The 24,186-nt window shown below is 51.8% G+C and overlaps 1 protein-coding gene across 1 annotated transcript; it reads left to right on the top strand.

Moving 5' to 3' along the window:
- The first annotated feature begins 2,549 nt into the window (after nucleotides 1-2,549).
- Rspo1 (R-spondin 1) lies at nucleotides 2,550-23,436 on the top strand. Its single transcript, XM_021263360.2, has 6 exons — nucleotides 2,550-2,822; nucleotides 6,786-7,166; nucleotides 19,176-19,367; nucleotides 21,411-21,560; nucleotides 21,842-22,030; nucleotides 22,732-23,436. Exons 2-6 carry the CDS (start codon nucleotides 7,073-7,075, stop codon nucleotides 22,902-22,904), a joined length of 798 nt encoding a protein of 265 aa, XP_021119019.1. The 5' UTR covers nucleotides 2,550-2,822; nucleotides 6,786-7,072; the 3' UTR covers nucleotides 22,905-23,436.
- Nucleotides 23,437-24,186: the final 750 nt, after the last annotated feature.

The raw sequence follows: 24,186 nt of genomic DNA on the forward strand, positions 1-24,186 counted from the left end.
TACTACTGAGGTACACCCTCAACTCAGCACCTGATTCTTAATGGGATAATTGAGCTTCTGGATCATTCCTACATTAGCCCTTTTTGACACATGAGAAAGTAAATCTCTATTGCTTAAACTATTTTGAGTTGGTCTTCTTTGCTCTATCACTGATACAGCAACAATGCAGGTAGTAAATAGTCCTTGCCTGGTAAAAGATGACACAAGAATGTAAGGAAATTTGCCAATCTCTAGGAGCTACTACTGTGGCCTGAGTCCACTGACTTTTGCTCTTCTAAGAGTGGTGATCTGGCTTCAGTGAGTCATGATAATAACTAGGGACAACACCTGAGCAAGTCCACAGGACCACAAAAGTTAACAATCCTGGCAGTGGGGAGTTCAGTTCACAAAATATCAATTAACCATATCCCTGGGGCTGACATCCTGATGATAAATCAGACACAGTTCCTGCCCCTCAGGAACTTATAGTACTGCAGAAGAAACACTCACAGGCCAATGACGATGTATAGGTCTATAGGAGTTCCGTAGGCTGACTTGCAAGGTGGTCAGATAAAACTTCATGTAGGTGTTTTTTTTGTTTGTTTTTTGTTTTTGTGGTACCTGGGATTGAACTCGGGTCCTTGTGCTTGCGTAGCAGGTGGCGAAACCACTGAGCTAAATCCCCGACCCCCACGTAGGTGTTTTGAAGGATGGTAAGAGAGCAGTCAGGGAAGAAGGCATTTCTAGGCAGAATTAACAGTATGTACAAACTCAGGACAACACAGCTGTATTGGAGAAACTATACATCGCTTGACATACCTTGAACTGGCCTAGCCACTTTATAGGTTGTACGTCTCTGACTTCACTTGATGTCTTGGAGGCTTGGCATTCCATGTTGAAGAAAAATGGCTAGGGGAAGAAAATAGGAAGAAAAATACTAAAATGGTTGCAGAATTAGGTAACAGAATAGATTTGCAAAGCACAATGTTTGGCATATATTAGATGCACAAGCAATGCTCTTTATTTATTATTCACCCATTCATTACAGTCACATGGTTCTAATTCCCTATCGGCTTGGACCCAGGTGGCTTTCTTCCCTTTCTCACTCATTCCTTAGCCTAGTAGCGAGGCCCCTCATCTCCCACAGACTTTTCCTCAGGCAGGAAACCCGAGCCCACTGCCTGGCCCAAGACACTTCTAGGGCTGCGTGGTTTGTGTTATTTCTTCTCTTCTCTCTCTCTCTCTGTTTTTTCCCTAAATGCAACAAAATAAAACCAAACAAAAGCCCAACGCCTGGCGTGGCTTGTCAGGGAGTTATGCAAGTGTGTAAAAAAAATAAAATAAAATAAACACCGAGTTTTCAGCATTTGGGCTGTTTGATTAGGCACAAAGCAGAGCCAAGGGATGGTTAGACACAGGGAAGGCTCAGGGCAGAGTGGAGAGGGATTGGACCCTAGAGGGGTTGGAGGCCCCTGGACCAACTCGGAAATGGCTATTTGCCTCCTGCAAACTTGGCAAGGCTTGCATTTGGGATCCAAGGGCTCCACTTTCTCTGGCTATCAACTGTCGTGTTCCCTGGCCATTAGACACTCTGGAGGCCATTCCATCCATTCCCCAGTCATTGTAAAGGACCCTGTGCCCCTGGCTCAGCAGTCAGGCCCTCCTCTCCCCTCCAAGGAGATTCCACAGCCTGTCTTGATTACTCACCCCCCACCTCCACCCTACGCACAATCCATCGCCTCTTCTGCTCCAGTTTAACCGCCACTAACTACAGTTGTAGGTCATCTTCCTTCACCCACTCTGAAGTGAGGCAGGAGCACAGATGCTTGCCATCCCGCCGAGCAAGTCTCCCTCCTTCCTTTCCAAGCTTGACTTCAACATCATCTGGGTCATTGCAGGTGTCTGCAGCCCTTCAATACTCACCCCACAAACATTTATGGAGTTCCTACCACTAACCAGGCATTTGCACCCTTCATTTCACTGCACCCTTAAAACAGATGTGAAGCCGGAGGCCCAGAGAGGTTAAGTAACTCAGGCAGGGCCACACAGCTGGTAAGTGATGTAGCAGGGATTTGAGCATAGATTGTATTTGCTATCTCCTTCAAGCTTATGTGTCCTCCCCTGAGTGTCCAGGGTCTTATAACTTTGGTATTTCTTCTGAACTGGGAAGATGCCCTGAAAATTTGACCCAGAAGAGGAGGAGAGTGTAGTCAGGACCATAAAGCTCTATTGAGTCTACTGCTTGTGACTTTCTGGGTTCCCAATGGGGGAAGCACATTTGGCTAAGGTCCTGGGTCCTGTTCCGACCCCAAGATGCACTGAGTTGCTGCCGACTCTCTGGGTGCTTGGAATCCCCCGAGGGTCTGCGCCAAGGGTCCAGGGGACTTGTCCCGCTGCCAGCCTGGCGCTCAAGGCGCAGTGCACCAGCTCCGGGCAAGGGCGTGCAGGAGGGGGCTGCGGACTCCCGGGCCTGGCGCTCCAGTCCGTTTTTTCTTGTGGATCCCAGGAAGGGGGGCCGGCTGGGGGTGGGACCACGAAGGGGGGGGGATTCCCTCCCGCGTGCGAGCGAGGACTGGCCCCTCTCCGGGCTGGGCGCTCCGGGCGGCCGAGCGGAGGCGCGACGGAGACACGAACCCGGAGCGGCGAGCCGGAGTGGGACCACCGAGAGCCGCCCCCGAGGACCGATGCGCCGGGTGGGGCGCTGCCCCGGAGGGCGAGAGCGAGAGCCGCCCGCAGATTGAGCAACTTGGGAACGGGCGGGCGGAGCGCGGCGCCCAGGACGGTCCCGTCGCCGGCCTCGCCCTCGCCCTCCCGGGCCTGACCCGCGCGGCTGGCGGAGCGAGGTGAGTCCCCGCTCGGCACCCGGGTCCTGCGCCCCGGTGCTCCCTGCCCTGGGACCCGGGTGCCGCGGGCGCCCCCGTCGGGGTCTGGCGGAGCTGGGGTGGGGGGAGACAGAGAGACGCGGGGAATCGGACTGCGGTCCTCTCCTCGAGCTTAGGAAGCACCTCCTAGACCCCCTCCTCGAGTCCTGCGCCCAGGCACGGATCCAGCCGGCCGAACAGCCCTGCCTTTGCTGCCTCGGTCCCCCTTCATCCCCAGGTGGCCGGCCCTCTTAGACATCCCTTCATTGCACATGCTGTTCGTCTCTGGGCTCTCTGCCTTGGACCCCCGCCCCGGCCCAGGGTCTCTGGAGACCCCCTGTCCCAGTCCCGCAGCCCGGGTCCGGATCGGACGTGGCCCGCAGCGTGCCCAGCGGGGCGGCGCGGGTCCCGGGCCGGCGGATCGTCTCGGAGGAGCGAATGGTGCTGCTGGGTCCGGAGCGCTGGGGCATGTGTTACGCGGCGTCCCGAGAAGAGCACGGACGAAGTCCGGGTGCGGCCGCTGTTTCTGAGAAACTGGCCTTGGGGAGCTCTCTGGGACCTTGGTGGGGGACCTGGGGGCACTTCAGAGCCCTCTACCTTGGGCACCTGTCCTGGCGTCTCCGGGACGTGGGGAGGGAAGAGGAATGTGAGCGCTGGGGCGGTGAGGGAAGGGTGTGAGGGAGCTGCCCCAGGCTTAGGGGGCGTAGGACCAGCCGCAGCACCTAGCCGGCTCGGGCGGAGAGCTAATCCTGACGGGTCAGGCAGGCACCTACTTGGTCCCGCCCCCAGCCCCCCGATTCTTTTGGCCCCACAGGCAGCCTGTTCCCCGGCCACACCTCTCCAGCCGGTGGCCGGTCCTGGGGGAGCGCTAATGAGAAATTATCTGGATGGTTTACATTCTGGGGTCTGTATCCGGCCCAGGGTGGAGTACCAGTTTATCCTGATAGTGTTGAAGGCAAGAAGGTTACAGATACTCCAGCCCTCTGTTAGGACTGAGTCCACCCCTCAGCTCCGCCCCTAGCTGTGGCCCCCTCCCCAGTGCGTGACCTTCCCTCCCACGTTGCCTCGCTTTTTGATCTCTTGCCGGCTCTGCCTCTGACTCCATCTCCTTCTCCAGCTGTGAAGATCCCTTCTTCAAGCCCGGTGGTGATCCACACTCAGCTCGCTGCCTTGCCCACCCGCCTGGCCTATCACCACTGAGAACCTTAATTCTCTCAGGGCCACACTTCTGTTCTTTCCTCCAGCTGCGGTGCAGTAAAGGAGGGTCTAGCACAGGACAGGTGGTAGAGGCACCTTGGACCTGTGATCCACGGCAATGTTGAGCCATTGTTTCTGCCTGTCAGTAGTCAGCTGGAGTAAGTAGATGTGCTCGCTTTAGATGGAGCATTTGTCCTGCCACCTGCCTGTTCCAGCTCCAGTTGGCTCATATTTGTCACTTGTAACCCTGGCATGGATGTTCCTTTGCAAGGTTGTTTCTTTTTTTCCCCCAAAAAAGTGCTCGAAACTGTTATCCCAGAAGTGAGGGAAGCCAATGTTACTTGCTCTGGCAAAATTTGCATCTGGATCCTCCTCTCCATGTGCCAGCTGCAATTGTGGCTCCCTGGTCATTCAAGCGGAAGTGGGCCAGGCAGGGACAGGGACAGGGACTGGGTGACCGGGACAGGGTCCAGGCTGAAAGCTGGAACCTGGGGACGTGGGAGCTTGCGTTTTTTGAGTACTAACTCCTCGTGTCCCAGGGATCATGCTGGCAGGCACAAAGTACAGAGACCTTCTCTGCCCCAAGGACCCTAGAGAAACCCGTTACCTAGTGACACCAAAGTCTCACAGGCCCAGGTTTAATGCAAATTTATCTGATGCAGTGTTTGTAAAGACTGATGGAATGGATCTCCCAGGGGTCCACCACCTCATTCTGCCAATTGGGGGAGCCAATGCTGTGGTTAGAGGTAAATCCTGTCACTTTGAGTGATCACTTTCATGCCAAGGTAATCGACCACAAAGATAAATGCAAATATGGAAATTGCATGCCAGTGCTCAATATTAAGTTGGTATCCACACAATATGGGAAATAGGATATTGCTTTTTAAGTGGGCATAGGAATGTAGACAGAAAGTCTTGGTCATAAAAAACAATACCACAGGTATATTACTGAGACCTCATTATACTGTATATGAGCACCAGTCTGAACAGTTTCCCATAATACCTCTTTTAAGGTATAAAGAATCAACTCTCTTGCAGGTAAGAAAGCAGGCTCAGAATAGCTAAGCAATTAGCCCGGGGTAACACAGCTGGCAAGTAGCACAGCCAGCATTTGAAGTCAGGCAGTCTGATTCTGAAGATGTCCCTGTGACCACCACGCTATACACTCAGCCTCCAGACAATGTGCTTGTGGCTGAAGCCCCCAGTCTGGTAAACTGAGCAGAACATCCATAATCTGGGGATGACGGAAGAGTATAGCGGAGGCTAGGAGGATGGGAAGGCTTTGGCAGGTCATGCAAGGAGTACTGGAGGGGCATGCAGGGGTTGGCAGCTGACAGGGCATTTGGGGGTGGCTGGGGGCATCTCTGCTGGCTCCAGCCATAGCACCAGGTGGGACCCATCAGCCTCGTGTAAACACTTCTCAGAGGCAGCTTAACCACTTGAGTGTGTCCGGCCTTCAAAGCCAGTGGGAGAGGCCAGGAGGGAGGCACAGAACTCCCTAGGGGGATAATGATTTATCTCCTGTGCAGGTGGACTCCACCGGGGCCTCTTGGGGAGGTGAGGGGGTGAACTGGGCACTAGGGAGCTGAGAGGGGAGAGCAGTAGGGCGGGAGTGGAGGAGCACCTCTGGCTAGCACCTCAGACTTCTCATTAGGAAGCCAAAGCTCAGCCAGCACACCCAGCAGGCCTGAGAAATAGTCACGTTTATGCCCATTGGCTAGATGAAGAGACTGAGGTTCAGAGAGGCTGAATGACCTGTTCAAAGGCCACTAACTGGCAGACAGGCAAGCAATGCTTCCCGAGACCCACAATGAGTCCTGTGGGATAGGCCAGATGCTCCCAGTTTTCAAGTGCCCTGGGACAAGCCCAGGCAGGCCTCTGTCCTGGGGGTGGGTGGACTGAGAGCACCAGAGGGCAAGGGTGTGACACCAAGTTTGGAGCAGAGCTCCTGTCCTGGCTCCAGGTAGTGGTCTGAGGCCCAGCATCCAGCTTCCCAGACATAGCTCACCGGGGGCGGGGGGGCAGCCCCTGCCCCCATCACCCCAGCCACTGGATCCAGAGCCCTGGCTCTCTCCGGGGTAGGGATTATTGCCATTCTCTGTGTCTCTGGCCAGGGCGGGCGCTGCTGCCTCTTTTATCCCCTCACAAAGGCCAGCCCTGCCAGGCCTGCTGTGTCAGAGTTTCTGTGCCTGGAGGGGGGCAGGGACCTTACTTCCTTTTCTCCTGCCAAACCTAGAAGGCCATGCAGAGTCTACCAGCTTGGTGGGGGCCACTGCTTTAGCTCCAGGACAGGTGAAGAACACATAGGTGACTCAGCACTAGGAAAAGAAGGCTGGCAGGTCAAGTAGCCAAGAAGGGCTCCTCTTCAAATGACAGGATATTACTGCAGCATGAGGTTTGTAGGGTAGACTTAAAGAAGGACTTCCAGTGAGAGCTGGCCACTATCAGTCAGGGGTGGGGCCAGCTGGCTCCCATTATTGATAAATCACCAGTGATCCACAAGTCTGGTTTGAGTGTTCACCATATTCCACCTATTTGAGTAGCTGGCTCTAGTATCAGGGTAAGGAATTCTGTGAGTGAGGAACAGGAACTGATTTCTTCTGCAGGGATACCAGGTGGGTTACTTGTAGTGTCTGGATATTCTGGCCTCGAACAGTCTCCTGAGTAGAGAAACCTAGGGGAAGATCAGAAGCATAGGTTGGGGGCCCCAGGTTACCACAGAATTAACCCTTCTCTCTCTTCCCTCAGGTTGGTTTTTGGGGTAGCCCGTTGCAGCGACCAAGACTTCCCATGTGACACTCGGAGAAGGCTTTGAGGAACTCTGCCTTTGAGGCCCTCGGTCTGGGCTGATGGAGCCCTGTGCTCCCCACGCTCTCTCTGTCCACAGTTGAGATTTGGGTGGATTTGGGCTGCGGCTCGGGCTTGAATCTCCTGCTGCTGACCCAGCCCCACAGGCGTTAGCAAGAGCCCTGCGCCATCCACTGCCCCCCAAGAAACCACCCCTCCCGCCAGGGGCCTGGAGCTGGAGAGTGACTATGCGGCTTGGGCTGTGTGTGGTGGCCCTGGTTCTGAGCTGGACACACCTCACCGCCAGCAGCCGAGGGGTCAAGGGGAAGAGGCAGAGGCGGAGTGAGTACTGGAGTGGCCTGGACCACCGCTGGCCTTGGCAGTGGGAGAGGGCCACCCGGGAGGCCTTGGGTAGTGTTATTCCATGATGACCACTGCAGATTTCTGCTTTGTCTAATACAGCCTCTGTAGGTTTTACAGCAGACTATTCTGACTGTGGAGTATTCAGTTGGTGGACCGATTTGTCGAGATTATCTTCTCTGTAGGTTACTCATTTTGTCTGTTTTCCCCCTTGTGGACTGCTTTCTGGATTAATCCCAGTTTGTGGATTATGCCCTTTGACACATCATCAGCTTTGTGTGGCATCCATGGAAATGCTTTGGGCAGGGGTCCCTACCCTCGCATGGCTGGTTCCCTCCTTGCTGGCTCCAGGGTTCAGGGTTCCTTTGCTGGCTAAAGTGTGGTCCCTCTGGGCCTGGAGCTCTGCACCTGTGGGTGGTGGGCAACAGGACTTCCCCTGCCCAGATCATGGGCAGGAACAGTGGAGCAGGGAGGGTACAAGACTCTGCTATCTTGTGACTTTTGTGATGGGGAGGCAGGAAGGCTGGGGTCTGGTCCTACCACCTGCAAACCTGGGTAGCTTTGTTTTCCCTGCTTTCGGTAGTGAGCTTCCACAGGAGGTACTGTTGGGACAAAGAGATCTCAGCTTCAAAAGAAAAGCAGATTCCATCATTGTAGACATGAAGAAGAAATGATCCTAAGGACACACAGTCAGAGTTGTAACCCAGGTCTCCTAATGCCTGTGAACCCCATTTTCTTAAAAACAGAGCTTAATAGGGACCAGGGATGTAGTTCAGTGGTGCCACACCTGCCTGGGAAACAAAAGGTCCTGAGTTCAATCCCTGGTACTGGAAAACAAACAAACAACAGAGCTTGATGTAGTCCAAGATTAACCTGTTACACCCCCTCCCCCATACACACAGTAGGCATTCTTTACCTTTTGCTTAATATCACCGATGATGGGGCCTATTTGTCATGGGAGTAGCCACTGTGTGACAGTGACCCCTATTAGGGTTGGAGAGTGCCCTCTGGACTCCCAAAAAGTCCTTTCAACATTCCCCTTTTGAGACATTCCCATAATGGGAGCTGTCACATCCACAAGTGGCAAGTCCCCCAAGAAGTCTCACTGAGCTCCCTCCTGCTTTACTTTCCCTTTAGACTGATGCCCCCTGGGAAGGTTGAAAGGCATTGCATGGCCATGGCCAAAACTCAGCCCAGGGAGAGGAGTTTGGAGAATTGGTGAACCTGAAAATCTCAGGCTTAACAATTAGAGGTGGTTAGGTTTAATCAGCAGCAAGGCCTTGATTTTCCTCCCTTCACCTCTGTGTGGCCAGTATTTTGGTCAGATGTTGTTTAGTGGTTTATAAGCAATCTCCTCTATTTCTGAAATGAGAGCAAGAGAGTGAATGAGAGAGAAACCAGCCACACTCGCATGACGTGCACAGGTGATTTACATGTGTAGGGCCACACATCCACCTAAACCAGGGACCATAAGACCTGGGTTAAAGTCTGTTGAACTGAAAAAAAAAAAAGTTCTAAACTGGTATCTGTAAGGGCCTACTTTCAGCAGTAGCCAATCTAATGGAGCAATCTTGATTGCTCACTCCTGACACTGCTACATCCAGGTAGCCTCAGCAGCACATAAACTGTTGTCATTACCAAGTGGTAGGAGTAACCACCCTTGATGGTGACAATCAAGGACAGGGGGAGAGGTGGAGACAGACTTGGGCACAGTGAGAGTCCAGAACGGACCGAGGCTCAGGGAGGCAAGACTGTGTCTGCTGGCAGGCAATCTTTGTTACTTGCTAATCATAAAACCACAGTCATCAAGCTGAAATGTAATTTTACAGGACTACAGTAAGACTCACATGAGATAATAGATCTACATTTGTTTGTTTGTCTGAAGTGCTGGGGATCAAACCATCACACATATGAAGCAAGCACTCTTTGCCCCTAAGCTACATCCCCAGTGCTAGATATGCATTTTTTTTTCCGGTACTGGGGATGGAACTCAGGACCTTGAGCTTGCCAGGCAGGCACGGCGCCACTGAGCTAAACCTCCAGCCCTAGATATGCATTTTTAACAACCTGTGTAAAGCATCAAGCTATGTGCAGATTTCAGGAGGCAAGCTGTGGTTAAATAGCCACTGTGTGGACAGTTTCACCCTAAGGTTTTAGGGAAAGCAGGGAAGGGAGGAGTCTGAGACACGGTGCGCGACTGCTATGTCCTCTCATGGTGTGGAGGGGCACTGGGCAGATTGGGGGGTCAGAGCCGGGCTTGCTGTGTGACATCCATCAACTGCATGTCTGGAGGGCCCAGAAGCCATGACTCTGACCCTCAACTTTACGCCTGTTTTGGACTCAGAAATGTCTGAGCCATGGACTCCCCAAGGGAAAGAGAGAAAGCTGAGCAAAAAACTTCACTCTGGGTATGAACTATGAAGCCCCTAGCAAGGCTGCTGCCCCTTTTCATCCACTCACAGGGGACCCCACCCTGAACTCATCTTCCCATACTGAGCTTCTTCACTGCTTCCAAACCCTCATCCTGAGCCTTATTCTCTCCCTATTCCTAGCACTGAGTGTTCCCTTACTGAGCCCCTTCTTTCAGTCCTGCCCCCTCACACAGTCCCCAGTTCCTTCCTTGAGACCCAACTCCTCCAGACGCCAGGATCACCCCTTTGCCCCTCTGACTGCCCCTCCCCGACCCGGAGCTGGCACCTCTCCTGCACTGACCACCCTTGCAGTCCCTCTCCTCCCCATTGCTTGGGTCACTCAGCAAACGTCCACTGAGAGCCAGCAGGGCCAGGTCCTGGATTGCAGAGGCAAATCTTGAGGGTCTCTCTGGTGGTGGGAGAGATCACTCAGTCCAGTGTCATGACTGCTGCCACAAGAACAAACTCAGGGGCTGGGAGAGCCCAAAGGAGCTGGGGACAGGGATAGCTGGGGAATGACCCATAAGTGGAGTTCCAGGGAGCCCCAGGGTTTACCTGGACCAGCTCTGCTCCTATCTGGCTTTCACAGTGGGGATCTTTTGCATTGGCAAGAAGCATTCTGCCACAAAAGCTGGAAGTCAGCACCCATCAGGATGGAATGAGTCAGGCCTGCTGGGGCTAAGCCAGGAGGCCTGGGGACAGGATCTGCAGACCTGGACAGAGGTCAGATGCTGACAGCCTTGGTACTTACCAGGATGAGGAGCCTGGGCCTGTCCTGACTTCCGTTGTGGATGATGAGGAGCCACTCGCAGAGATTTCAATCTGAGGGCACACAGTCCAGCTGCAGTCAAGGGTCAGGGAATAGCTAGGGCACAGACAGGCAGGCTGGGCCCTGGTGAGAAAAAGTGAGGGTCTAAGTTGAGTTAAAGAATACTGGGTCTGGGCCAGGGATTTAGCTCAGTGGTTTCGCCACCTGCTGTGCAAGCCCAAGGACCTGAGTTTGATCCCCGGTACCAAAAAAAAAAAAAAAAAAATACTGGGTCTTCTTAAGAGGGGCATGCGCAGGGCTTGCTGAATATGCAGCAGATGGTCCTGGCTGCCAGGAAGCCCCAGGAATAGACACATCTCCTGAGAAGGGGCTTTGCTTACCCTTCCTCCATCTGGCCCCTGTCTTCCCTCCCACCAACTTAACTCAGGTCTCTGGTAGTGAGTTTAGTTCCTCCAAGGCTAGATTCCACCCCACAACCAGGGCCATCATGCCCTGGGTCATGGACAGTCCCACCCCAGACTTCAGTGAGTACAGAGATCTGTGCATGTGCTATCCCATCCTTGAGCCTCTGTTGTGCCCACCACACCCTCAGTCCTACAACAGGGGTCCTCCCCTTTGGGGGCTTCTTACCCTCCTCTGGGCTCCCAGGCAGAAATAAGACAGGTTCTGCCCTCCAAAGCTCTTTCTAGTGGGAGAAGAAGACGTATTAACAGATACTAACAATATACAATGATGTCTCCCATAATAGATTTCAGTACCATGGACATGGGAATTTGAGACCATCCAGAGTTTCAGGGCAAGGGGTGAGATCAGGAAAGTCTGCCTGGAGGAGGTGACTTTAGTTCTGAGGCTTAAAGGAGGTAGTCAGGCTCAAGCAGAGGCAGGGTGTTCCAGGCAGAAGGACCAACATGAGTAAAGGCACAGAGGTATGGAATAGTGTAATGTGTCCAGAGAAACAAAAATGGATACTGCTTAGAAGTTAAGCTGAGAGATGAGGTGGGTGGGATTGGCTCTTGAATGCTTTTTAAGCCTGGCAAGGAGCTGAATCTTAATTCTGCAGGTGATGGGCAGCCATGGATGGATTTGAGGCAGGGCTGTGACACCAGCAGATTTCTGGTTTAAGAGATCCCTGGAGATGAGTCAGCTGGGAACTAGAAGAAATGAAGACCATTGGGAGGAGGAACTGTGAGCCAGATTCCATTCTTCAGGGAGGGGCTGATTGAGCCTTGCAGCTGGGCAAGTCCTCATCATGGCCACAGCAACTTGAAAGGGTTTTGCAGCTTAAAAGATTGTTGGAGGCTGGAGGCAGGAGGGACACCAGGAAGGCACAGCCCTGCCTCATTCCCTCAGGAAGAGGGGCAAGGAGCAGCTGGAGCACAGTAAGTGAGTGGGTGAGCAGGGAGGGCCGAGCTGTGCGAAAGAGTGTATGTGTGAAGAGGTTGGACAGGAGGCCCTTTCCCCTCTCTGAGCCCCTCCCCCTCATGTGACTCCTCTGGCCCTGCAAGGCCACCTCCCTGCAAGGCCCTGCAGTGCACAACTCCATCCTAAAAAAGCAGCAGAAGGGATCTTGCTAAACTGCTAGTCTGACCCTCCCTCCATGGTCCTTTTCCTCACCAACACCATAAGGCCCTATTTTCTGTTCCATGAAGACTCCAGGATGTTCAGTGCCTCAAGCCTTTGCACAGGCTGCTCCTCCTGTGGCTGACCTACTTCTACCTGCTGGCACAGAAGTGCCCTGAACCCCTCTCTCCCTCTGTGCATCCATTACCACTGTATGTGACCAGCCCTGCTTCCCTAGCCCTGGGTGGGCCTTCTTTGCTATATTTCCCTGGGGCTTCTGCTAGGGTTACAGTGATGTCTGGGGCATGAGCCTGTTTTCCTTGGGATCCTATTACATCCCCTGTGTTAGTCAGCTTTTCACTCTATGACAAAATACTTGTGAAAAATAACTTAGAGGAAGATAGATTTATTTTGGCTCATGGTTTCAGAGGGTTCAATCCGTGGTTGGCGGGCTTCATTGCTGTTAGGCCTGTGGTGAGGCAGACACATCATGGCGGAAGGATGTGGTGGAGGAAAGCTGCTCACCTCATGGCAGCCAGGAAGCAGAGAAGGAGTGAGAACCAGAGAGGAAAAGACTGCGGACCAAATATCGTCTCCAAGATCACACTCCCACGACCCACTTCCTTCACCTAGCCCCCACCTCCTAAATTTACATTACTTTCCAATAATGCCATCAAATTATGATCTTGCTGGGCACAGTGGTTCATGGCTATAAACACAACACTTTGGGAGGCTGAGGCAGGAGGATCACCTGGGCAAGACACTATCTCAAAATAGCAAGACATTACCTCAAAATAAAAAATTTTTTAAAAGGGGCAGGTATTTAGCTCAGTAGTGCTACTGCCTGTCTTGCAAGCCCAAATTCCTGAGTTCGATCCCTGGTACCAAAAAAAAAATTTTCTTTTTGAAAAGGAATGAGTAGCTCAATGGTAGAGCTCCCCTGGGTCTGATGCCTGGGTGTGGGGGGGAAATATATATATATATATGATTAATCCACTGATGAAGTTAAAGCCCTTATAATCCAGTATCTTTTCAAAAGCCCATTAGCTAACACAATAAGCCTTTTTTTTTTTTGGTACAGGGGATCAAACTCAGGTCCTTGTGCTTGCAACACAATAAGCCTTTTGAGGGGACAATTTAGATAACCATAACATCCTCCAGATACCATCTTCCTTGGACCCTCCCTCTCTCGCTCTTTTTTTTTTTGGTACTGGGGATCGAACTCAGGTCCTTGCACTTGTGAGGCAGGCTCTGGAACCACTGAGCTAAATCCCCGGCCCTTCTCCTTCTCTTTATTCAAGGCCATATTCCTGTCGTTGAACCCCACTCACCCCATAGGGCCCCCTCCTGTCTGGCTCCATCCCCTCCCTGTCCACCCATTTGCCTCCCCAGGCTGAGAACACTTTTGGCTTCCACCCCGCTTACCAGTGTCCCTGCCCTCATTGAACTGAACCTTGCCTGTCACTGAGCCCCACTCCGTGAGCTGCCAGACCCCATGGGGCTCAAATCCCTTGGTCCCCTGTTTCTGGCTCCAGCCTCCACCCCTCCCCCTGGCTGAGCCAAGCCCACCCCCTGACCTTTGTATCTTGACCCTCTGTCTCCTTCGGGCTTCACAGAATCATTCCGCTCTGTCTCTCAGGCCTGGAATCACCTCTCACCCCCTCTGCTCTCTCCTCTCTGGCTGTCCACAGTCTCCGAGGTTCTGTCTTTCTCCTCACTTTGTTCCTCCCTCCTTCCCTTCTGCTCTCACCCCCCTCACACACACACAGACCCTGCCCTTCTCGGTGTCACCTAGCAGTGACCGCTACGGTCGAGCCTCAGAGATTTGCTTCAGGGCTCACTGGGCTTGGCCTCCTCCCCAAAGATCTCTCCTTTTCCAACTTGGCTTCTGTCACCACTCCCTGCATCTCCTCCCGCCTCTCCCAAGGTTTTTCCCAGGTTCTCTCTGAGCCCCTCTTCCTCTGCTTCTCCGGAATGCAGGTGTTGTCCAGGGTTCACATTGGCCCTCTTGTCACCCTCTCTTCTCACAGCTTCTTCCCAAGGCTGCCTTCCACTCTGAGAGCTTTAACTTCCAATTTCTCTCCTCTCCTTCACAGCCCACTTCTTGAAAGAGATGGGGCCATTTCCCCTGCTTCTGACCTTCATTTTACTCCTCCTCCTACCGCCTTCCACTCCCCACCCCCACCAGTGTCACCAGCAACCTGTCTGTTGCTCTGAAGTCTCAGCAGCATCCTACATGTTGACACTTCCCTCTTCCCTTGAACATATTCTTCTTTTGGCCTCCAGGATGCAATAAATGCAACAAGGTTTTTTGGTTTTGTTTTGCTTTGTTTAAGACAGGATCTCACTATGTATTCCAGACTGGCCTCATACTGGCAGCAATCCTCCTTCCTCAGCCTCTGGAGTGCTGGGATTATGGGTGTGTGCCACCACCCTCGGCTGCAATAGGCTTTTTATTTTTTAATTTTTTGGTACCGGGGATTGAACTCGGGTCCTTGCACTTATGAGGCAGGTGGCAAAACCACTGAGCTAAATCCCCAGCCCTGCAATAGGTTTTTTAGCATACTCTCCCTGTCTGCCAACTCCTTCTCAGCCTCTTCATTGCCCTGTCTTTTTCTGTCCTTCTCGAAAAGGTCTAGTCCCTCTTCTCAGTCTCCTTGCCACTCCACAACACACATGCTTTTGAGGATTATTTTCCTGTTAAGTACTCCACATCTCAATCTCCAGCCCAAAGGTTTCTCTTGAGTTCCAAGCCTATGTATGTCTCAACTGCCTGATAGACCTCCCCTGGGTGTCCCACTGTCACCCTCTCTAAAGCCTAAGCTCTCATTGTCCCCACCCCCTCCCTGATCTGCTCCTGCTCCTGAGGTCACCTTCTCAGCAAAAGGCTCACACCCATTCTGTGATACAAGTCCAACACCTACAAGGCAACTTGATTTGTGCTTCTCCTTGTCCCTCCCCCCATGTCCAGCCCATCTTGCAGCCTTGCGGATTCTACAACCCGGATATCTACTCCTTTCCCTCCTCGTGGTTCAGCCCCAGCTCTTCTCCCCTGGAGTTCTAGCCTGGGCATCTTCCTGCCTCCACTTTTGCTGTTCCTGCGACCCATTCTCCACTCTACAGAGTGGCTTTTCTGAAATGCCTGGCCATGTCTCCTGTCTGAGCCTCTCCAATGATCCTCATTGTCTTTCAGATAATATCTGAACACCTTTCTGTAGTTCAAAACCCTTCCTGGTCTGGCCCCTTCTTCCCCATCCAGCTTCTCATCTAAGTACTCAGCTACACTCCTACTGTACTGAACTAATCTTGGACCTTGAATGTGCCACATTCTCCCTGCCATGTCAAGGAAAATGCTGCTGTTTGAACGGGTGGTGGCTGATAGGATTCTGAGAAGGCCTTCTACAAAGCTGTTCTTCACAAAGGTGATAAGTAAGGAATAAATAAGGTGACAAAGCCATAGAAGACTGCCAATGGGACACCTGGGGGTCATCCATGGGTCACCCTGGTTACTGAAGAAACTAAGGCAGAAACTCAGAAGGGGGGCCCGGGGATTTAGCTTAGTGGTTCCAGTGCCTGCCTCACAAGTGTGAGGTCCCAAATTCAATCCCTGGTACCAAAAAAAAAAAAAGAAACCCAGAGGGATTGTTCATTTTAACAATGAATTAAGTAAAAACAATGAGTAATAGAGGATTTCATATTTTCAAGTGGACTTATTAATTTTTAATATGGCCGAATAAAAGGCCCAAAGTGAAAAAATAATCCCAAAGGCTCCTTTATAACTACAATATAGCGTTTGGAGGTTTTTTTCCTCATGCAATGACTAACCCAACAAGAGGAATACTCAGCCTTTTTTTTTTTTGGTACTGGGGTTTGAACTCGGGACCTTGTGCTTGCAAGGCAGGCAGTGAAACCACTGAGCTAAATCCCCGGCTCAGCTTTAAATGTATTAACCAAATAGTAACCTAATTCTACAAAGAAATTTCAGGGCTGGGGATTTAGCTCAGTGGTTTCACCACCTGCCTTGCAGGCGCAAGGACCCACGTTTGATCCCCAGTACCAAAAAAAAAAAAAAAGAAATCTCATATTTATTTATTTATTTATTTATTTGAAATTTCATATTTAATAAAAATAATCTAGTCATCCTTTCAATTTGCACAGCCCCTATGTTTTCCTACATCTGCCTTTTATGTACTTTGTTCCTCTCCGTGTGGAACATACTAGCTAAGAAAACTTGGTCGAGTGATTTATTTTTATTTTATTTATTTATTTTTGGTGAAATAATTTAACCTCTTCTGTAAAAATGAGGATTATTAAAAGTAACTGTACATACCCCGGGGGCCAGTAGAAGGATTAAAGGAGTTAATATTTGTCAAGTCCTGAGAATGGAATTGGTGCTCAGCATTTAGTACTAAGCTACCCTTTGTATGATTATTACTGTGTTGTTATGACCACGAGTGTGTTTGTGATTCTCCTCTTCTCTTTTCCTGCCTGAAATTAGAAATCATGCCTGGAGCATATACCACTGCCAGCAGCCCTCCAGGGAATACATCCTTGGCTCCCTGTTTCTGGGGTGGAAAGGGGGGCACATGATCCAGCATTTTCCCTGGCCTCACAGACTGGGAATTGGCTCCAGGACTGGCTGGATGTGCAGCCTGAGCACTGGGCACACTCTCCTGAGCCATCTCATGGCCTCGGACCCTGATTTTCCCAGCTCTCTGTCTCCAGCTTGTATCTATGGCATCTCCTTGCCTGGGTCATCCTAAGTGATTCCCAACTTCTCGGTCTTCCTTCTCAATTGGATTCTCTTCCTGTGGGCATTTTTTAATGTCTGGCCCTACAGTTCATTTACACCCTAGGCCAGATACCTGGGAATCACCCCAGCGTCCTCCTCAGTCTTCTCTGGCTGTTAGCCATAACCATTCCCTGAACATCTTTCCTTTTCTCTCTCTTTTTTTTTTTTTTTAACAGTGATAAGGTTTATTTGAAAAGTGAGGAGTGAGGGAGAAACTGGGTCTACAAGGCAAACTTGGACCAAACAAGAGAGGAAAAGAGAAAAACAAAAATAAAAGTATGCTCTGGTCTAGAAGACACAGGGCAGGCTACCATGAAGAGTCGGGACAGCCCTGAACATTTTTCAAATCAGTCTTTTTCTCTATGTCACCACGAAACAGAATTTTGTTTACAATTTCTTCACCTTTCTCATCTTAGTGACCTAGTCAGCTTCTTCCCAAATAATCCTTTGTTCTTTGGTCTCCACCCTAGCTGCCAGAGAGTTCTTTCTAATATGTAAATTGGATCAGATCTTACCTCTGCTTAATTTTCCAATGGCTCCCTGTTGGGCAAGTGGCTCCAAAAAAGTTCCAAGAATTAAACTGCAAAACAAGTATTCCCAAAATGTTTGGGAAATGCAGCTTACTTTCTCCCCTCTTAGATAGTAACACTACACAAGAGTGTAATAAAGATTGCAAAAAGCCCCACAATACAGAAACCTGTTTAGATTTGTTTGATACGCTGGTTCTGGTTTTACCTGATACACTAGGCTTTTCTTTTCTTTCTTTTCTTTTTTTTTTTTTTTTTAGTACGGGGGATCAAACTCAGGTCCTTGCCCTTGAGCAGCAGGCGGTGAACCCACTGAGCTAAATCCCCAGCCCTACACTAGGCTTTTCTCCACATCCTCCTATTAACAGTTGGGGGAATCTTCTTCCCAGGAACACTCTTGGAGAAATGCTACTGGCAGATTAAAGTTCAAGTTCAAGTTCCTTAGCATGATCTAAAAATAGGATACTTTATTTTTCACCATCTTCCCCCACCCATTTTTACCTCTACCTCAAATTATCTGCAGTTCTCCTATGTGTAATTTTTTTCACCCTTGTAGACCTGTTTTGCCCAGCACCTGTATCTCTCATTTCTAACACAGCACTTGTGTCTCTCCTTTTTGATTCCACTATTACTTGGCTCTCTGGCTGTTAGCATTGCGTCACTATCCTGGGGCTCACACCGAGCCTGGTACATGCCAGGGGCTCAGTAAGTGTTGGCTGAGCAGGTGAACGAGGGAACAAGATCAAAGCTCTGAGCTTCAGTGCTGTGATGGAGACCACACTGCCTTCTGAGGACAGTTCTAAGCCAGGTTTCATCAACCACAAAACCAGTAACATTTTGGACCAAATGATTCTTTGTTGCGGGAACTGCCCTGTGCCTGAGACAATGTTTAGCAGCAACCCTGGTCACTTCCCCCTTGATGCCACTAGGAGTTCACCTTCCTGGTGATGATCAAAAATGTTTCTAGGTGGCAGATGTAATCCTAGAATTCTGGGAGACTGGGGCAGGAAGATGGCATGTTCTAGCCCAGCTTGGGCAACTTAGCAACTTAGTGAGACCCTGTCACAGAATAAAAACGTAAAACGGGACCGGGGATTTAGCTCAGTGGTTTTGCCACCTGCTACACAAGCAAGGACCCGAGTTCAATCCCCGGTACCAAAAAAAAAAAAAAAAGTAAAAAGGGTTGGGGATGTACCTCAGTATGAAAGCCCTGAGTTCAATTTCCAGTGTGAAAAAAAAAAAAGAGGCCTCTACACTTTGCCAAATGTCCCTTGGGGAACAAAATCATCCCTGGTTGAGACCACTATTCCAGGCATAATTTATTTTGGTTGTTTTCCTGTCTCTGAGTAGGTAGTTCTTGTCTCAGGTAGTTTAATCCATTCTCTCTCTTGTCTTTAAAACTTTATCAGACATCAACCAGGCATGGTGGCATACTCCTATAATCCCAGTACTCAGGAAGCTGAGGCAGGAGGATTACTGTGAGTTCAAGGCCAGCCTGGACTACATAGTGAGTTTAAGGCTAAGCTGGATTGCATAGTGAGACCCTGTTTCAAAAAAAAAAACTTTGTCAGACATAAAAAAATATATAACAATAATAAACCCTCCTTCCATACCTGAGGCTGAATTTTCCTTTCTCTGGGGAGAGTCAAGTAAATTCTAAGAAGGGTGGGGGTGGAGGAGCCAGCCTAGAAGAGGCCCTTGTGCTGGAGCTGGGGAGGTACCTGGGAAGGATGGGAGCCCTTGCCCCAGGCATCTACCTCAGTTTCCTGAAGAAAGAATGCTGGGGATGTGCAGAAAGTGGCCTGGCCGAGAGCTGTGCTTCTGAGAAGCACAATCCTTGCGTAGAATGAAACTCCCATCTACCCTCCTTCTATCCCCGTGGGAGTTCGGAAAGACGAGGTCTCTTCTACAGCCGATTTCTCACCTTTGCAGTCAGTGCTGAGGGGAGCCAAGCCTGTGCCAAGGGCTGTGAGCTCTGCTCCGAGGTCAACGGCTGCCTCAAGTGTTCACCCAAGCTGTTCATCCTGCTGGAGCGGAACGACATCCGCCAGGTGGGCGTCTGCTTGCAGTCCTGTCCGCCTGGATACTTTGACGCCCGCAACCCCGACATGAACAAGTGCATCAGTGAGTGTGGGCAAGCTGAAGAGGGGCACTGGTGACTGCACCCTGGGAGAGGGTGCTTTGAACTATTGGTGGCCCGTGAGGGACACAGAAGGGACACCGATGAGAGGAGATGAGGCTCTTGATTCATGTCTCGCACTGCCAGCTTGACGTCTCCCCAGATATCCACCCACACTTCCAACTCTGTGTCCAAACCAGAACCCATGTCCTTCCTCTACACCCGCCCCCATCTCTGTTCCCACAGGTCATTCTCAGTGTCCCAACTCGTGCCCCAAGCCATAGACCTGACATCCAAACTCTCACATGTGCTGCTCCCAGCCAGCCAATCAACATCCATCTCCTTTCCATCTTCGTGCAGTGCTTCTTAGCAGCACCTCTCCCCCGGACCATTGCAATGCTTACCCGTCTGTCCTCCAGCTTTCATGGCATTGCCTCCAATCTGCCCTCTGCACTGCAGCCAGAAAGATGCTTCTGAGAATACAGCCTATCCCAACCCACTTCTGCTGGAAAACCACTGTTGGCTCCACACTGGCTATAGGGAAATCCAAGTCTGGCCAGCCTGCTCCTCCACCCTCTTCTGCCCTCTGGTCTTCTGGCTCCACTGTGCCACACCAGCTACAGTGCCACATGCTCCAAGGCACAGCCTGTCCTATCTCCATGCCATGTCTGTAACCTCATCTGTGACACACTGGGGGACACACAGTGAACACACCGTAGTGAACAATGCCAATGTCCCCTCCAATCTCTTCCTAACCTTGTGGTTTAGAACACATTTCCAAATCTCGTGTCGATTGAGCCTCACCACAACCTTTGGAGGGAGACAGAGCGAAAGGGACAATGCCTTTCACGGCTGATAACTTAGGGGCTGGAAGGTGAGGCGATGGGCTCCGGCTTAGCCACCTGTTTTCCAATCTCAACTCTGCTGCTTATTCATTGTATGAGCCTGAGCTTATCTCAGCCTCTTAGCACCTCATCTTTAGAAAGCGAGTCCCAGTTTTCACCCCCTGGGGTTGTTGTGAGATGTTACCTACAAAGCTCTTGGTATCTGACACTCAATGCAACTGTACCTGCTGTTGGTATTGGAGTTCTTACTTTACTAGCAACCAAACTCAGGAATCAGAGCACTGGGGAAGAAAGGAAGGATGGAAGAGGGAGCTGAGGCCGAGATAGCCATACAGGTTAGGAGGCACAGAGGAAGGTGGAGCAGGGAGCTTGGCAGGATGGAAGTTTGTCCTCTTGGTCTTCAGGGTGTTGGGAGGCAGGGAATTCCTGGCTGTGCCAGCTGCTGCGAAACTGGCAGCCTGGGCTTCAGGTGCCAGGAACTGGGATGAAGCCAGCCCTACCTACAATCCGGGAAGCGAGAGATTGTGAAAGACCTGGCTGGCCCCAGCCAAGCCCTACATAACCCATCCTCCCCCCAGAGGAGGGAACTGGCAAGAGGGAAGCAGGGAGGGACCCAAAAGTACGACCAAGGTGGGTTCTGGAACTTGGCCTTGCACAAGAAGAGGAATTTGCCCTGGGATTGCTCCCTGCTCCTCTGAACAGATTCCTTCTGCCTCAGATGGGAGGAGAACCAGAGCTGGGGTGCTGTGGATGCCCAGCAGCGAGGGAAGGGGTTCTGCCCAGCCACTCTGTAGGTGTTGCCCTGTTCCTCGGTTCCACTCTGGCTGGGGGCAAGCATGACATGGGATGCCATAAAACATTCCTGCCCCACTCCACCAAGCCCAGAGGGGCCCCTCCTCCACGGGAACCAGCTCTCTCGGGCCTCATCTTGGGTTCCAGGGCTTGATACTGAGTTCAGGTTCGTGTTGGCTGATGGTGGCAAGAGTTCCAGTCAGCCCTTGGGGGCCGCCGCTTCAGCTTCCTCTCTCCTGTGCTGCCTTTGCCCCTGCTTTTCCTCTCCTCTCAGGACCCCTCAGCTGTAATCGAAGATGTAAGGCAAAGTCCTGGCCTCCATGTGGGTGGGCATGTGGGTGTCGGGACTGGGCAGGAGAGGGTGTCCGTTCCAGGCTGGGCCAGAGGCCCCCAATTTGGTCCTGTCCACAGAATGCAAGATTGAGCACTGTGAGGCCTGCTTCAGCCACAACTTCTGCACCAAGTGTCAGGAGGGCCAGTATTTGCACAAGGGTCGCTGCTACCCAACCTGTCCTGAGGGCTCCACCCCCACAAATGGCACCATGGAGTGCAGCAGTCCTGGTAAGCTGCAGTGGGTGCTGCAGGCAAAGTCTGGGACCCCAGGCTGAGGGGCAGGATGGGGATCTGGCCAGAGATCTCATAGGCTGGGACGTAGTGGCCAGAAAGCTTACCCCACCTCATCTTCTGAGGTCGCTGTGTGGCCCTCGCTACCCTCCAGACTAAAGATGCTTGGCCTGAGCCCCAGGCTGAGGGCAGGTGGGTGAGGCTCCCCTGAGGTGTTCTGGATGGGGAAGGGGAGCCCCCTCCTCTTCCCTCTCTCCTGTTCCCTCTCCTCCTGCCAGCACAATGTGAAATGAGTGAATGGTCCCCGTGGGGGCCCTGCTCCAAGAAGAAGAAGCTCTGTGGCTTCCGGAAGGGCTCTGAGGAGCGGACACGCAGAGTGCTCCATGCTCCTGGGGGGGACCACACCACCTGCTCTGAGACCAAGGAGACCCGAAGGTGCACAGTGCGGAGGATGCCATGCCCTGATGGTAAGCTGTAGCCTCTGCCTCCCTGGGGTCCAGTCACCTCTGCAACCTGCCCAGTACTCCCAGTAAAGCCAGATGGAGAGTCCTCAACTCAAGGCCTCATGCTGTCCAAGCTGGAGGCTTGTCCTGGCAGAGAGCAGTGCCCAGAACTGTGTGGCAGGACCTGGGAGCTTCTGTGATCTCCATCCCTGCAGTGTCCCCATTTCTGGGGGATGTTCATGCTAGCAGGATGCTGGGGGGCCAGGTGGGGGTGGGCTAAGCCCCATCAACGTGCAGTGATTCAAACAAGATCACACAGCCTGCAGTTGGCAGTGAGGTCACTGCTGCTCCTTGCCTGGCCCCAGAGGCCACAGGTGAGAGGAGGGGATTGGACTGTCCTGCTGTTCTGAGCTGCACGGGACATCTGGGAGGTGCTGTAGGCCCATAGAGACCCAAAGGATGAGAAGGACACGAGGAAGGGGAGGGTGTTTGGTGTCCACTGAGGGGTAGGAGAAGAAGAGACTCTAGAGACTGTCTCTCAGTACTCATGCTGTCCAGGCTTCTAGTGGCTGCTGGTCAGAGGAGGCCCTGAGATGACTGGAGTCTCCAGGTCTCCTCACTGCCTCCCTGCCAAGCTTCCTCGCTGCTCTCCTCCCAGGGTCCTTGTCCTGCCCAGGGTCTCTGTACATTCTTGCTGATTCTTCCCACTGTCTGGGTTGTTGCAGGACAGAAGAGGAGGAAGGGAGGCCAGGGCCGACGGGAGAACGCCTACAGGAACCCCAGCAGGAAGAACAAGGAGACCAGCCCAAGCTCTCGGAGACACAGAGGACAGCAGCAGCTGCCAGAGCAGCCACAGCCAGGGACAGTGGGGCCACTCACGTCTGCTGGGCCCAGCTAAGCACAGGACCCCGCCTCCACCCCCATGCAAAAGAGCCCCACGCTGCTCTGCGTGAAGAAAGCTTCCCAGAACTGGAGTGTCGGGGGCAGTGTGTACACATACACTCCATCCATGCATGCACACACAGCCATGTCCAAATGTGCAACCAGACAGACACACACATGTGCACATACGCACACAACTGAGGCCACCAGAAGACACTTCCATCCAGTGGCCCAACAGTTCACACTTGGCGTACAATGCTCACAATGGTTGTGTCAGACCATTTTCCAGTATTCAAAGCCAAACTTTGCAGCACGGAACTTTCTGGAGAAGCTACCGGGATTGCACCTGCCAAGTGTGGTGGTCCAGCCAAAGCCTGAGAACTGCTGTGGGAGAAGAATTCATCCGACCACGTTTAACATACCAGCTGTGTGACTTTATCGTTGGAGAGTATCCCAGAGCATCCGTGATACATATCAGGGCTGACCTGACTCAAAAAACTGCTTAAAGGTTTATTTCAAATTAAAAAGAAAAAAACCAATGACAACAATAGTTAGGCACCTTGTTCCTTTTCAGGGTGTGAGGATGGGAGTGGGGTGGGGGCAGGGATAAATTTCGAGAGACCCTGAACAGCTTCTGCAACAGAGTCCAGAGCAGGAGGAAAACTTCAGGAAGACTCTGAGGGCGGTAACCAGGTCCTCTTCATTCTCGTTACTCAGAATGTGGTCTGTGGATCAACACCACATTGTCACCAGGCACTTCATAAGAATGAGAGTCTCAGGTCCCATCCCTGAAGGGTGAACCAGGGTCTGCATTTTAACAGGGTTCCTTGTGGTTGGCATGTGCATCTGAGATCAAGAAGCACTGTTCTGATTCCTCCTAAGGGGACCAAAGGCCCTTGGGCCAGCTCAAAGGTGCACTTTCCATCTGGAGGGGCAGAGGCCACACACTGTGAAGGTCTGTGTAGGGGAAGAAGAGGTGCTCTGCAGTGGTTAAGGATGGTCCTGCTGAAAGGCAGGGCAGTAAATGGAACACCTTCTGTGGTATCCTCCTGTCCACTGGCAGCAGTCCACGTGTCAGGGGCTGGTTGGTTTCTGGGTAGACCCAGCCTTGCTCTCATGGACCTTAGAGGTCGGTGGGAGAGACAGCCCTGCATCAAGAAATCAGACAAATAAGTGTATGAATGCAGATGGATGGAGTAGAGGCAGGCAAACTCTGGTGCATGCACATTAGTAAGAATGTGAATACAGTGAAATACAAACCTAAAACTTTATCTCAGTGGTGCTTTCTCGGGAGGGGG

This window comes from Heterocephalus glaber, unplaced genomic scaffold, assembly GCF_053883595.1.
Source record: "Heterocephalus glaber isolate CG9 unplaced genomic scaffold, H.glaber_assembly_v1.0 deba00001452, whole genome shotgun sequence".
NCBI lineage: Eukaryota > Metazoa > Chordata > Mammalia > Rodentia > Bathyergidae > Heterocephalus > Heterocephalus glaber.

Bases quoted from the DNA above. Each gene is read 5' to 3' on its own strand.
- Rspo1 (XM_021263360.2), top strand. From the start codon at position 7,073: ATGCGGCTTGGGCTGTGTGTGGTGGCCCTGGTTCTGAGCTGGACACAC. The intron at 7,167-19,175 runs GTGAGTACTGGA...TCACCTTTGCAG, and splicing joins GGGGAAGAGGCAGAGGCGGA to TCAGTGCTGAGGGGAGCCAA. The intron at 21,561-21,841 runs GTAAGCTGCAGT...TCCTCCTGCCAG, and splicing joins CATGGAGTGCAGCAGTCCTG to CACAATGTGAAATGAGTGAA.